Source organism: Accipiter gentilis, chromosome 33 (assembly GCF_929443795.1).
Source record: "Accipiter gentilis chromosome 33, bAccGen1.1, whole genome shotgun sequence".
NCBI classification, from domain to species: domain Eukaryota; kingdom Metazoa; phylum Chordata; class Aves; order Accipitriformes; family Accipitridae; genus Astur; species Astur gentilis.
In genome coordinates, this window is record NC_064912.1 from 16,028,535 (window position 1) to 16,043,811 (window position 15,277).

Sequence of the window (15,277 nt, forward strand, 5' to 3'; positions counted from 1 at the left end):
GCTAGATCAGATGCCCATTTTCAGAGAGCAGTCATATATTCTTTCTCTAATTAAGCACTCCTCAGCTCTCCTCCCGGAGTGCATTTTACTGCTGGTTTGAATCCAAGAGCAGAAGACAATTCAAAATATATTGCTACTATATAACCATACTTGCTTTTCTCTGAGGCGGTTTTTGAATGGAGGGCAGAAAATTATGGAGTAAAGACTGAAAAGAATGTTAAAACCTGGACTTCAAAGCAAAGCTATAAACATGTGCTAAACACTTCAGCAGTCTGACCATTTCTTAATCCTAAATAGCAAAAGATGCCCTATGCAACCCAGTACAGCACAGCAGATGTATTTACTTGCAGTTCCACATTGACCAGTGAGGAACAGTTTTATGCTCCCTAAAATTTGGGCTAGAAGTTAGCTGGGAGAGGCACATCTTGTGTACATTGCTGAGGCTGCCTTTCCTGCACCCCAGCTTGTTCCAGTCGTGTTGGCTGGCTCCCCATGCGCTGAGACTGGCTCTTAATCCTGTATCTCCTTCCTCCGATGTTCTGTTGCTGATTGCCTATCACCTGTTTTTCCTGGAGGAATTAAAGAAATACATCAGACCCACTCTTTAAGAGGACTTCAGTAACTGATAAGTCACTCAATCATACCTTGAATTGTGACATTTTATTTCAAAGTAGTGCTGCAGGTAGTGCAATAATGCCAAAAACCATTGCATTCCTTTGCAGCTTTCATCATTATCGTTTGGCTCAGCAGCACAAATCTGTGAGAAATAGAGATACATGATGCAACAGAAGTGAAATGAAGAAGAAAATATGTGGAAAGGAAATGTCTGAAGTAAAGCTTAAATTAAATTCTAGCTCATATACGAATGACAGATCTATAACATTCCCTATTCTCCCGGATAATTCTCTTGTGCAGAACATTAACAAACAGGGCATGTACATTCCCATCGATGAGCACTTACACTTCAGTGCCTTGAGTAGCACTAATGTCAGACAAATGTTCAAAGGAGGCCCCTCAACCAATTACAGACTGGAGCAGTCTACCAACGGATAATATCGTAGCCTACCTAGCTTTATCTAGCAGCCCCAGTTGTCTCACCACCTTTTTGCCCCCAGGAACCAGCATGTCCCTCCTCTACCTGTAGGCAGGTCAAAAGAAATTTCCAAAGGCACAAATAAGTTTGTTACTGATTTCTATTCAAACTGATTCAATTCAAAACCATTGACCTTCAGGGTGACCTTCAGTTATTTAATCTCTGAGTGGTCTGGTTTTCTAATCTGTGAAAAGAAGGGAAGAAAACTTTTTCTTCCTTTGTCTTCCCTTGTTGGAAGCCAAGCTTGGGGAAAAAGGTACTATTTCTTGCTAGAAGAACATACGCTGATAGCACAGCGTGGTATACATTGGTGGTGCAAGCAGGATGGATCATTTTTCTCAGCGTGTCTATGAAGAAATAAAATATTTGAAAAGGAAAGCCAGAAAACTAATGAAGAACTTGCTAAAGTGCAGCCAAAGGTTACCTTGCTCATCAATTTTGTACTGATGGTACTTGGGCACAGAAACTAATTGCTAGTCAAGATACTCTATTCCTTCATTTGTCTTCCCTCTAAATGTGTTTATTCTTCATGTACATCACTTGATTTGATTTGCACGAGGTAAAACATTTGCGAGTGATGTTTCTCTTCTGCAAGAGATAGATTTTAATTTTTTACTTGCGCTTTTTTTTTCTCCTAGCAGAGCTTCTTGACTGCAAATACAGAAATATTTGCAGGTCTTTTGATGATGAGCTTGTGCCTCTCGTGCATTCCTCCAAGTCATAGGATTTGATCCTGGAAATAATTGTATGTTATGAGACATCCTAGCTTCATTTAGCATACTTCTATAGTCCTGTAAATATCATACTGAAATACGTAGAGAGGAAAAGAGGCTTGTTCCTAAAGCTGTGTAAGCTGAGTTGTCACAACGTATCACTCACCTGACCGGGAACTGTGCTGATTCCAGCTCAAAGTACCCTGAGGGTTCTCAGTATATATAAAATATGCAGAATTACCACTGTCTATGCCTGATGATACCTGCTGCTCAATATCAGCCAGTCTGCAGTCCATACTACGGAATCTCTTTGTTGTATGAATGTGACTGAAAAGTATGGTAATGCTTCATTGTTGGAAAATCAAAGCCCTGTACAAGTCTCTGTTATGTCACAACATATAGTAAAATCTTTTAGGCTCTTTCTCTATGCAAAAATATGGGAAGGACAATGTAATACAAAAATAGACAATTTATTCCTGGCAGCAAGTTTGTCTTCTTTCAGTTCTCTTTCACCAGAGAAAGAACTATTATTGTTCCGTCTTCTTCAAAAGCAGGATAGGGGAGCTAACCACTTATAATAAAACCCAGTGGGTTGCCAAGAATGCACAGTATTGCCTTTGTCAGTCATTTAGACATGAATTTTGATACCCTTTTTACTAGAGTATTTGTAATTGCTGCTACTTCCCATTTCTTCCCAATATATCCCATAAAAAAATAGCTTGATTACTAATAATAAAATCAGTAAGACCAATGCAGACTAACAAGTCAAAATGATGTCTCATTACCAACTTTATCTTCATATGGATCCCATATCCGTTGGCTCGAACAGTCAATCTCTTTTCCTTTCTGCAGGGAGTTGAAAACAGGAAGGATGTCAAACTTGAAAATACATTATTCCTTCCTCACTAGAAAGAAAGCTTCTATTTATTTTTCCAAGCTCTCTATTGAGATGTCATCCAAGAAATAAGGTTCACTGCTGAGTCTAAATGTGCTTGATACTCAAAAGAGAAATACCACCCGGAAATACACTCGGAAATACAATCGTGTCTGTTCATCATTGAAGGTATATCAGAAAAGTAGGGGGGGGGTAGCAAAAAGAAAGCATAAAATTCAAAAGCCTTTCCCAAGTCATCTGTAGATTTGAGCTTGTGGTGACCACCAAAATGAACTGGGAAACAAATATGCACGCTCTGGGACCTGGGAAGCCTTTAATTTCAAAAATCCACCTCTTTACAGGCCTACAAGAGACCAAAAGCCTCAAAACTCATGGATGCCTTCAAGAATCCTTCCTGTGTTTAGAAATTGGAAAGGATTCTTTTGCAAGAGAAAGCGGAAAGTCCTGAGCAACAGATGACACGTTTCTTAATTTAAAACATTACAAACTTTTATGAGCGAAGCCATCAGGGTCAAGTGCTTTGTTAGGCTTCCTGCCTCAGCTTCTTACCATGTTATCGGGCCTAGCAGATGAACCACCTGCTCCCGCGTAAAACTTGTATGGTGGACCTGATTTAGGAAATAATTTATGAAATAGGAGCGGGGCTTTTTATAAACTGACAAGAAAACTTGTTTAATCTCCCTTGCGTTTTTAGTAATCCCCTCTTCAGTCACAGTCTCTCTAATTACCTGCTGTTGGACCATTTTTCTCAGAAATCTCTCCAAACCATGTCTGGTTTATTTCCCCTCAGCAAATAGTCTGCTTTTAGCTAATTTTATAAAACACTCTGTGTGTTTGCTGAGTGAATTTTTCAGCTGCCCTCTGGCAGTGATGAGCTGACTCAAAACATTAGGGTTTCTGTTTTGAATGTGTATCATCTGCAACTAGCTAATATTTCTCTCCTAGATTGTCACAATGACTTCATGTTCTTTTCTTGCAAACCCGCTATTTTAATTGCTTTGTCAGAGTCCCCTCAGGTCACCTTGGTGGCTATGCCATTAACCCTAGGCTTATCTATCAATTACAGATTTAAAAGCGTCCATATACATATTTTGCTATCATACAAAGTAAGTTATGGAAAACTTGCCTCCATGCAACTCTTCAGCATTAGAGGAGTGAGTCTTAAGATATCCTATATTGAAAAATCTTCATATGTTTCCTGTTTTGGGCTTCAGTGAACAAAAGAAAGATAATGATGCTGCAATTAAACTTCCAGCGTCCCATCAAGGGCGCTTCTGTGCCCTGTGTGTTATTGTCTGAACCTCATCTGCTTTCTTAGTGTACCAAGAGTTGAGCAGTTCTAGTCTGAGGTCCTTCTTATCCTGAAGAAGCGTTGAAATTACCATTCCCTGCAATGATTTCTTGGATGTTAGCAGCAAGGAAAAGTAATTTTCTTAAAGGGGAAAAAAAAAGAAGCAATGATCTCTTTTGAGAGCGTGAATATTCATGATGGTGGTACAGGTCTCATTTATCATCCCTTCCACACAGTATGTGGTAGAAAATGAGAGGGAGACAAAGTGTAAGTGCTTGCTAAAGTAAGAATTAGTATTTATTAATCCTCTGCTTTTGTACACTACGAAGAAGGAAGTACACTTCTGTGCTGAAGTATCTTTGTAGTTTTAAATATTTATTTCTGTCCAGGTGTGTTTCTTAGGCACTTGTTATGTCTGCCTTGAAGGATTTAAATCTGTAAGCACCATCTGTTGCTGTTCGGTGTGGACACATATGGCTAAAGAGTATGATATTAGTAGAGATAGGTGTACTGTATAGCTGCTGCAACTCATGCTACTCAATCTTTTTCTGAACAGAAAGTGCCTGTTTCCTTCACGCTGCTGTTTACCATTTTGTGTCAATCTAAGAGAGTAATCAACTAAACCCAAATCCTAAGCAAAAAACTCCCATGTTTAAACTTAGTTTGTGCTTTAAAAAACATGAAAGGGGGAATGTCCGCTCTCCTCCAAAAGTCTTCTGAGACTTGTACGCTAAGAAAAAGAGACTGAGCTGTAAAGTCTTTCTTAGTCACGTAGCCTCTGTCCTGAAATGAGCTGTTAATTCAGCCCTTCTAAATATACGGGGAAACAGATTAGTAAATCCGCACCCTGAAAATATCCTTAATGTATGCCAGGAGTGTTTGTTTAGTTCCCAGAACAGGAGTTACACGGGGCTGTTTGCTGGGAGCTCCCCCTCAGCCCTACATTGCTCCTGGTGGGACCATCGTCTTCTGTAAGAAGCTGAAGCCACATCCCATCCCTGAGCTCTTCCCCACAGCGCCTGGTGATAAATGAAGTCAGGACTGGGACTTCTGCAAGCCATGTTACAACAAGACGTTTCACTCCCCTTCAGTAATTTCCTTTGCTAGCTTAATCACAAAAACACTTTCCCAACCAGCTTGCTTAGGACATAATGATAAATCGTAGTGGAGGTTTAATGTTTATTATAATTTAATGTTTCATTCAAAATTAAGTAGCGTGCTCCTGTAGTCCCTGGGTAAATGGTCGTATCTTAAACCCCCAATCCACACTTTTCAAATGACAGGTTTATTCCGCCATCTTGTCTTGCAGGCCAGCTGCCCTTCTACTTTGTTTCCAGGTTCCCCTCTTCCCTAAACTTATTTATGCAAAATTTTGCGGTGCTATGTTCAAAATCTGCTTCCACTGGGCCTGTACATACTCTTCCCTGTCCCTGATGTTTCTTCTAGCCCCAAAGCAACCCTGTCTTATCTGTCTGTGCATCAGAAGTCGGGAGCCTGGTTGGTGCATGCCCAGATCTAAGTGAAAACCTAGTCAGCCTAAACTTCTTGTAGTCAAGGCATCTTAAGCAAGTGATTTAATGAAGTCAAGATCTGAATCACACCCTGAGGTGCCATTTCATGTTTACTACAGAAAGAGCCTGGGGTCTCCGTGCTGCTAATTTGGTTAGGCATTTAAAGTCAAATGAGATGAAACAAGACTTTGAGTCTCAGGTTTAGCCTTAGGAAGCATCAACCTTTCTAGCCCAGATAGACCTGAGCAAGTGAGTGTCTTCCACTTGTGTTGTCTCATTATCTGGGTGTTTTTCTTACCACTCTTTGGCTCTTCCAGCAACTTTTTTAGGTTGTTTTTTTTTTTTGGGGGGGGGGGGGGGGGGGTGCTACCTCCACATTGTGTAGCCATCATAAACATGTAAACAAAAGCATTCACAGTTTTAACAGAAAAATAGTAAAACTATTGTCTGGCTCTCCATATGTTCCTCAATCTTCCAGCAGAAACCCAAATCCAGGACATATTTATTGTACTGGCTTAAAGCCAGAGTCTATTTACTTTTGTGAGCGGCTAAAGAGTTGCAGTTTTTAAATAACTGTGAGCCTTCAGTAGCGTGATACATTACGACTAGAAATTACTATGTTTTTAAGTGAAGCATGTGAAGTACCCTTGTGGCTTTCTGCTCTGGCCAGAGGAGATTAGCAGTGGTCCTTGCTGAGGAAGAGTTACCCTGGGGAGGCACAGTAGACTGAATGGGTGAAAACTGGCCCTCCTTGCTTTTCGTTCCCTCTGAGACCCTTGTCCTCCTTAGGAACCAGGATGATGAGGAGCAGAAATCAGGCTCAAGTATAATGGCTGAAGGGCTCTTATCACTTAATACAGATCAGCATTTAAGGGATGCAGCAGAATTTAGTTTTCTCACTGCACTATGCAGCCTCCGACTTTCAGCCAATGAGTACAAATGAAATGTTTTTCTGCAAATTGCCTTTATGTGGAGAAATTACACATTTTAATTGAGCTGCTGTTTTATTTTTGTTTTTTAATGTTTCATTTTGTATTTCCATGGGGTTTCTGCAGGCATTTTCACTACATTTTCTGGTTGGGTGCTTCCAAAAAAATCCTTATTATAGGAAGGAAAGATTCTACCCGTGACAGGATAAGCCTGAATCCGCGAGTAAATCAAGCTGTGCTGTAGCCTAAGAATACATATGGTAATTTTGATTAGTAGCTCTATATGGATAGTGTCAATGTCTTCTGCTTCCTTGAGTATGAAAAATTCCATGTTAAATCATATCTCCCATGTGTTTTACTGTTTATACGTATTGCTGCTGTCACGTTGCTAGGACATCATCGTAAGAAGGGGAAAAAGTGAGAGAGGAAATTTATTGACCAACTTGTCTCAATCAAAAACAGTATGAAAATTGGCTTTTTTCCACGTTTAGCAACATTTCCATTAGCTGTTCTAAGAATCAGCCTTGGGACTTTTAGCATAAATTTTTTTTTTTTTCCAAATAGGATAAAATTGTGAAGAATTCAGAGATGTCTTTCATTTATTTAATTGTACAATAGCTGCTGGTAGTTTTGTATCTATCATCATACGAGTCTGATGTCACGTGCCTTTAACTGCCTGTAAGACTGTAGCTGAAGGAAATGTAGATTGATTTTTCTCTGCTGTTTTTTCTCCCCTTCTCTTTTCCTTAACAGTGAGCTGCCTCATTCCCCTCAGAATCTTCTGGCCTCTCTAAATTCCTCATACGGCCGCAGCGTGATGCTCTCCTGGGTGCGCCCCTTTGATGGAAACAGCCCTGTTCTCTACTACATGGTCGAGCTCTCTGAGAACAGTGAGTAAACTCAAATATGTTTCAACCTCCTGTTCTTCTTAATTACTCAGCTTTCCTTCAGACTCACCTTTTACCGGAGCTACTAACAAAATGTTACTGTTGTTTGCTAAACGAGAGACAGTGTGCGCAAAGGAGAACCCCTGGGTTTTACACTCAACTATTCGTGTGCTGAAAGAGTTAAACAACAAAAAGAGGCCTGAGATGGTGGACTTGTTGTACAGGAAAGCCTCAGTTCCACCTCTGGCATTGCCAGCAAGACTTGAGGCACAACAGCTCATTCCTCAGTTCTTCTGTTCAGCGTTCGTAAAATAGTAGTAGTCATATTTTATTTCTTCCCATTGTTGTCTTTTGTTCTGGTTTCGTAGATATCTTGATGCATTCAGAGCCCCAATTTCACCTGAAAAATGCAGGCAGGATGATAATATAAGGAACTGATGGTCTGTCAGAGGAACAAACTTGAATGTCAATAGGAGCTACTATCTTACCTGTATATGCATTCATATATTTTCTCTGCTTTCCCTCGGTTATCGTTTTACACCCTTCTTTTGTGTGGTTGAGGATGCTTAACTAAGATATCCAAATATCTAGCTTCAGGGGTTACAAACCTGGTCATTGTGAATTGCCACTTCTGACAGTTTTGTCATGCTCTCTGTCTGGTCCTTTGTGGCTCTCGGTTTGCAAGGTTATTCAGGGACACTGCTAATGCCTCTTTAGGAGTTGATAGAAAGATGAGGTTATATGGAAATCGGTCACCTTGGCAATACTTTCTAATCTCTGTCACCCTAGGAGCTGGAAATCCAAGCCTAACAATTGATTCTTGATGAAAAAATTAAGAGCATCACTTTTTCTGACATGTGGAAATTAGCCACTGCATAACTGAATGCGAAACAGTCCTGATTTCTGATTATCTACAGAGTAGCATTTTGTTTTGCCACACAGAGAGCTTGAGGTGAAACTTGAGCTTCAGATCACATACAACCCTTTTGCTTTGCAGGCTGGAGTGCATAAGTTTTTGATGTGGAGGTCCCAGAACTGATGATCTTGACATCTGTTAAGCAAAGCGCAGTTTTCTAATCCTAGCAGAAATCCCAAGTCATGCCTGGGACTGCTGTCCTTAAAACGGTTCTTTTTGAGCAAAGACTCCTGATCTTTTTGTAACAAATGACTGGGAAAATTCAGCATTCTACACTCACACCCCCTCTCTACCTTTTTATCACCACCTTCTTTTTTATTTTCACTCTTCTCTCCTTCTCCTCCTATCTGCTACAGGCCAGTAACTGCCTTTTTGCTTTTCCTTACCTGTTCTTTTACCCAGGGACGTCACCCTTGTGTTTCATGTTTCCCGGTGGCTTTGACAATGACAAGCTAACGAAGTCCCAGTCTGTTAAAATGATACAAAGGCACTAGAGCTGTGTTTGCATAGAGACAGCACAGAGCTGGTAGAACGTATGTGCTTGGGTCCTGTGCTGGGCTGCATTGATTGGGAAGAGTCACTAAAAGAAGAGGCAGCTCGGTGCCAGGAGAATTTTGAAAGGTCTTCAAGTGCCTTTCTAGCAAGGATGCTTTGCAGTTGTGCTACTATAGGAATGGGGTAAAAGTGCCATCATTTTGAAAATGCCATAATTCATTCACTGAAATTTGTAGAAGGCTCAGCAAAAATCAACAATACTTCTGCAGAAATCATGCAGACAGTCCCTCAGAACTCCACAGGATCCTGTGAACCCTTGCTCACTCTATGATAGATCCAATAATTTTGGCTGATGGCATTGCAATCTACCACTGAGAGAGTCTCATTATCACAAATCATAGGTATATGTACTTCAGCAAGCTTGCAGCTGCAAAAACCAAACACAGGCTGGGTCTGTTGTGAATTGAGCATCTTAACTCCCAGAAATACTCTAGATCTTGCTGTCCTTTCAGTTTTCCTCTTCATCTTTATTTACTTTGCTTTTATGTACAATGTCTAAACGGTTACTTGTAGAAGTAGGACAGAGAGGAATCTAAGCCCTTGAATATTCCACTGTTGCTGTGTTCTCTCATTTCATATATTATTGCTCGGCTTTACAAATGCCAACAGAATAGTAGAACAATGTCAACAGTGACTTTGGTTTGGAAAGCTGACTTTAATGTCTGCATATTGTCACTGTCTTGGTTTTTTTATTTTCTTGAAGTGTTTGTTTTTCGGAGTTATTTTGATCTCAGTAGTGTGTGGTTAATATTTAGTTTCTACAGACCTCGTACTCCTTTAGAAAACACCACCTTTCCTTTGTTCCCACCCGTCCCAAGTGATGTTTATGAATGAAGCTGACATTTAATCTTGTATAGGTACAGTTTTGTCTGATACGATGGTACAGAATCTCTTTTTGCTTTTCAAAGAAGATTTCCTTTCAGGTTTTCTGGCAGTCCTGTTTGTGACGCAGAAAGAGCAACTGTCAAGGAGTCGGCATGTGTCCTCCGTGAGCTCATCTGCTTGCTTCTGTAGCTCTTTCACTGGCAGCCGCAGTGCAATATGCTTAACATCCTAATCCCCATTTGCTTTCATACATGTAAAGGTTAGGGAGGGACATCAGAATTATGATTTATTTTCCAGTTAGCAAAGCTGCACAGACTTTGTTCTTAGTTCTGTGGAGTTTTAATACATGGGTTTTGTTTTGCCGTTACAGGTGCCAAAAGGTAGCCTAGTTTTCTTCATTTTTTTAGCTGTTGGGCTTTGAATAATTTCCTAATAGCTTTAGGATCCAATGTACGTTTTGAAGCACGTACCATAAATGAATACATAATAACAGTATCTGTTTCAGAGAAATAGCTGAAGAGTGTTCAAAATAATGAGTGTAAATTTCAGGGGACTAATTACTAGCTGCGTTAGAGAGAGGCGTGTCACTCCACCTGGCATGGATTAGAACTCCTTTTCATTAATATCAATTCAGTAAAGAGATATAAAAACCTTATTTTAATTAGAGGAAAAAACAGTGGCAGATCGTGCACATAAATTGCTGGAAATATGAACGACTCTAGTCACCTAATTTTTAAAATGAATGTATTTGGCGCAATGCAATAATTCTCAAATTACAAGTATTCACAGTAGACCGTGTCTGTGGGTGACTTGAGACATATGGCCTTAAACATTTGGGGGCAAATTTATAATCTAATTTGAAAAACACAGTTCCAGGGAAACACAGTCATTAAGTATTCCTGCCCACACAGAGCCAGGAATGTGAACCTTAATTTGAAATAGGATTTTCAAATAAATAGTACCATGCATTGCTGTCATTTGCACTAATATAATTTTTGGATGTTTCATGACCTGTTTAGCCCCTGTTGTGATATACCTAGGAATTCCAATGAGGTATCTTCGTGGCGTTAGAAGGGGATATGCTTATTTTACTCCAAAGAGGTTAGATTTCAGGGATTAATCAAAAACTATTCTGAATTGTCTTTTAACTGAAGAAATGAATTAATACTTAAAGAATTCTGCTGAGTACAATAAGATAAAAGCCCGGTTTTGTATTCTGGGATATCTGTGCTGTGTGATGTAATGATATAACTCAGATTCATCATGTTGTGCCAGTGAGGAGATAGTAAAAGTTCCTATGAAAAGCATCTACACATGCTTAACTTAAGCCCTATGAATTGTCATCCTGTATTTGGTAGGGAGTACTCAAATGATAAAAATTGAACACATTGATAAATCTTTGCCAAAATTAAAGTAAAACCATGTTGTTTGTTACAACTGTGACTCAGATCTATATATGATAGTGTTAAAAGATACTTTTTCTCAGGCCATTAGTAGGTCTCGTTGAAGTCCTACCAAACAAAGGATGAACCATTTATTTTTATTTGAACTTTCTGCAATATCATATTGTCATGAAGATTTGAAAAATGAATTCAGTAAACTCCAGCAGTACGGCAAGTGCCAATACTACCGTCTATGCAAAACCCCCTGGAGAGGGAAGGAGATGGAAATGTACTCCAAACCTGCAAAAACCAGCTCTCTGCAATAGATCTAATGTGCAATATCAAATTAGAAATGATTTTTGAGGAATTTGCAATTAACGCATGAATTGTAAGGTGGTAGGTAGGGAAATATAGAAGAAATGCCTTTTGGTGAGTAACGAGTGTTATTAAATGTATCACAAGTGCATACAAAAATTCTTGTCAGAACAAAAGTAATTTCTAAAACCCCCCAAATCATGTTGTAAACTGGAGAGTAGCCTGTGAGATTCTTCGTTTCCAATAAATTAACTTGGAGAGGAAATCAGAGTTAATTCAAAATACCCAATAACCTTAAGACGATGGACAGCTAAACATGGAAGTTTTTCAGACAGTAGCAATTACAGCGGAAGAGCAAGCAAGCAAAGCCCAGAGTACATTCTGGGCAGCTTAAGTTAAATGAAGGATTAGCACACTCTGTTCAATCTAACAGAGGCTTATTTAATAGTTTGATCTGGCAAGTCTTTTGTCACCATGGAGCTTCTCCAGGCTTCCTGGGACAGGCGAGTGACAGTCATCCCTGGAGGAGAAGAGAGTCGGTGTTGAAATTTTTATGGCATGTTTCCGATGTCAGAATTGCTCTTCTCAGTGGTAAAACAAGCTTCTGTGCAATTCTGGGGTTTGTTGTGTATTTAAGGAGGGAGAACGGCCTTTCGAAATGTTTAGTTTATTGATTGTCAAAAAAAAAGACTTGACATTTAAATTTTAAAGATACTCTGCACACTCACTGTATCCACTGCTCCATGAGCGAGCAAATCCTCCCCAAACCACCTTCCTTTACGAATCAGAGTGCCCAGGAGATGAATAGGCTTCGTTTATATTAGTTTTCAGTTTAATCTCTCTTCCTGCCAGATCTTTTATCTTCCACCAGGAGAGGAAAAAGAATTAATAAAGTATTCTACAGATGCAGCATATAAACAGAGCAAAGCCCCAAGGTGCTGAAGAGATTAATAGGCCCTGTTGTTGAATCAAACTGCTCACTACATTGAGTTGCTTGGGTTAAGCACTCTCAGGTGGTGTTTACACTAGCAGTAAACAAATGAAATGCTCTAGGAAATGGACCACTACCCAAGTAGCTCATACAAGGGTATTTCACTCTCTTGTTGGTGTCTGCTCTTCCATTTTCCTCAGGAAGCTGCTTCAGGCAACGTACTAAGTCAGCCATACCTTAACTTCGGCTTACCTTGATTTGTATTTGTGCACTCTGGCTGTAACAAGGTGAACAGTTGGTTGTGAAGTCTCAAGAGAAGCTTGATAAAATTCAGAAGGAACTAGGGTGCAAAAAAACTCCTAACCAGTGCTTTTCTAGATAGAGTATATGTGCTTCCTCTCAGGTGTTTCTGAAAGAAGTTCAACGTTCAGCTAAGATGAATTGCCATCAAGATCTTGCAGCCGAAGTGGCTGTTGGTAAATCATCAACACCTGGCAAGGACAGAACTTGACTGCTGTGCAAATGTCCCTCTCCAGCATTCCCAGTATTCTGCTGTGTCAGTTTTCCTGTTAAAAAAGACTTTGTTCTCGGAAAGCCGTTACTGGAATAAATGTATTTTGAGTAATTCAAAGATGCAGTGTTTATAGCCCAACTGGTATCACACCCTAGAGGACTTAAACTGGCTAAGGAATCTGCCAGAAAAGCACTAAATTAGTGGTTTACATCTTGGTGTGAAGTTTAGCAGCCTTCCACATTTGGGACATCTCATCTTCATTTTCAAGCAGACGTCTAGGTGACCTGCCAGGAGCTGCAATGCACTTCTGATGAGCAACATGCACAGATACGTTGCCAAAATCTACAGCTAGCTCCTCAGTAATTTCCAGAAGTGTTAGTAATTTTGAGCAGGGAGCATGAAAACAGCTGGTATTATTTAAAAACTGAACAAATCTTTAAATTGGCTGATTCCATTGCTGTACTGTTGCAACACAGACCAAATGTCACTTCTCCCTGACTATTTCAGTCACGACTTTGGGGAGAATATGTGACACCAGGCTATGAAGAAAAGTCAGGATATTTAATTTTCAACGTGTTTCATTTCTGACCTCTTTGAAAACTTGAAAATGTAATTTGGGCATTAGAGGAGCTCGGTATGTCGAGTATGTGAACTGACAACAAGGGTTTTATAGTGCTGCCAGGGCTGTTTATACCAGGGAATCTTCCTAGGAAATTATTAGACCAAATGCCATATACTATCTCTGGGAAAAAAAAAATTGCAGACTTGTAGAATCCGCAGCAGAAGCTTTCTCAGGTCTTACAGCAAAGGGCTGATTTGGCAGAGAGAGTCACGCTTCTACACCTGCTTGCAAGCTGGGTAGGAAGATATTCCAAACTGACTGCGAATTTCATTACAGTCCTTCCACCAGAGCCACTCATGGGTGTGGTGTTGTAATGGCCTGCCAAACAGATGGGTTGTGAAATACACAGCCCATCTGTCTTTATCATGCTTGTTTCCTCTTTTATTAAAATGTTAATGAATATAGTTTTTATTTATTATGCCATGACATGTGCAGCATCACTTTCCAGTAGACAAATGTGCAATCTGCATAACCGTGTGGGCTGACAGGAAGGTTTCTTCTGCTGAAAAGAAACTTCTTCCCAAAGTTCCTCTGAGGAAAACAAGCACAAAGAGCTCTGAGCAGTCAGAGGCATTTTCTCACTTCTGCAGGGCTTTTAACAACCACTTCCACCTTTTTTCACATGTAAATTATTCCAACAGATTCTCCCTGGAAGGTTCACCTATCAAATCTCGACCCAAAGATGACCAGTGTCACTGTGAGCGGACTGACTCCAGCCCGAACCTACCAGTTCAGGGTGTGTGCAGTTAACCAGGTGGGAAAGGGCCAGTACAGCTCCGAGACCAGCAGGTACAGTAAAAATAAATATGTGTCTACTGAAGGTACGATAACGTAGGATTATTGGGAGAAAAACACTGCTGATTGTTTGTCAGTGAATAAAATCAAGTTATCTTTTGCACAATAATTGGGGAATGGAGCCGTTAGCATTACCCAGGCCTCTCGAGAGTGCTCTGCAGCTGTCAGTAATTGGTGATAATGGCAATTCCACGACGCAGGATATCAGCACACAATGGGAGAGGTGCCCTCCTATTTCCAGAGTATCAGCTGAGCAGAAACTTGGAAATATTTTTGTGCTCTTGTGTAAAGCCACAGCAGTTAGCCCAGGAAGGAGTACGGCATTCACCCAATCATTGCAATGTCACTTCTGGAATTCACCCAGATGCGACATAGAAGGATGGCTTCATCAAATTTAGTTTCGAATGCATCCCCCTTCCTCTGTGAACCAAAGCTTGCTGTGAGCTTGAATTGCAGAACAGCTGAACTCTAAATGACTTTTTCAAAATGTAGGAGTTTGATATGAAAAATATTGAAAGAGCTGAAAGAAACAATTTGGAAGGAGTCACAGACACTGGACCTGAGCTCTAACTCATTCAGGCTTGTAATCTTTTTAAAGAGTTGTAGCAGCCTGGGTGATTCAGAGAGAATAAGGTTACCTCAGCTGTCTGTCTTGTTGCTTGCTTAACTGATTTCCTATTATGTTGATTTGTTGTAACTATTTCATCCATGTCTTCAGCAGTTTGATCAGCGTTATATTTCCTTCTAGTCATCAGACTTTGATAAAAGAAACTGGTTCACATGGAGTGGATACATGAAATAGAAATGTTGTCTATCATTTATTTCAACACCCACCTCCACCACATTCTTTTGTACTTAGGTTGATGCTACCTGAGGAGCCCCCCAGTGCCCCACCTAAGAACATAGTGGCCAGTGGGCGCACCAATCAGTCCATCATGGTCCAATGGCAGCCTCCTCCCGAGAGCGAACATAATGGAGTTCTTCATGGGTACATCCTAAGGTAAGTCATTTTCTAACCTGGAAAGTCTGGAGGTAGACCCGTGTGTGCATGAGGGAATTCAGAATGGTGTGAGTTAAGAGCGTATTAAAAACTATTTCTAATT

General features: G+C 40.2%; 1 protein-coding gene across 3 annotated transcripts in view; it reads left to right on the top strand.

Moving 5' to 3' along the window:
* SDK1 (sidekick cell adhesion molecule 1) overlaps positions 1-15,277 on the top strand; it is a 416,540-nt gene that overhangs the window by 282,012 nt on the left and 119,251 nt on the right. For all 3 annotated transcript variants that reach the window (XR_007504567.1, XM_049791764.1, XM_049791765.1), the window contains exons 15-17: positions 7,186-7,322; positions 14,021-14,168; positions 15,034-15,174. Coding sequence is in view for 2 of the 3 variants with exons in the window: in XM_049791764.1 (XP_049647721.1) it covers positions 7,186-7,322; positions 14,021-14,168; positions 15,034-15,174 (426 nt within the window). In the remaining variant the exon portion in view is untranslated. The remainder of the gene's footprint in view (positions 1-7,185; positions 7,323-14,020; positions 14,169-15,033; positions 15,175-15,277) is intronic.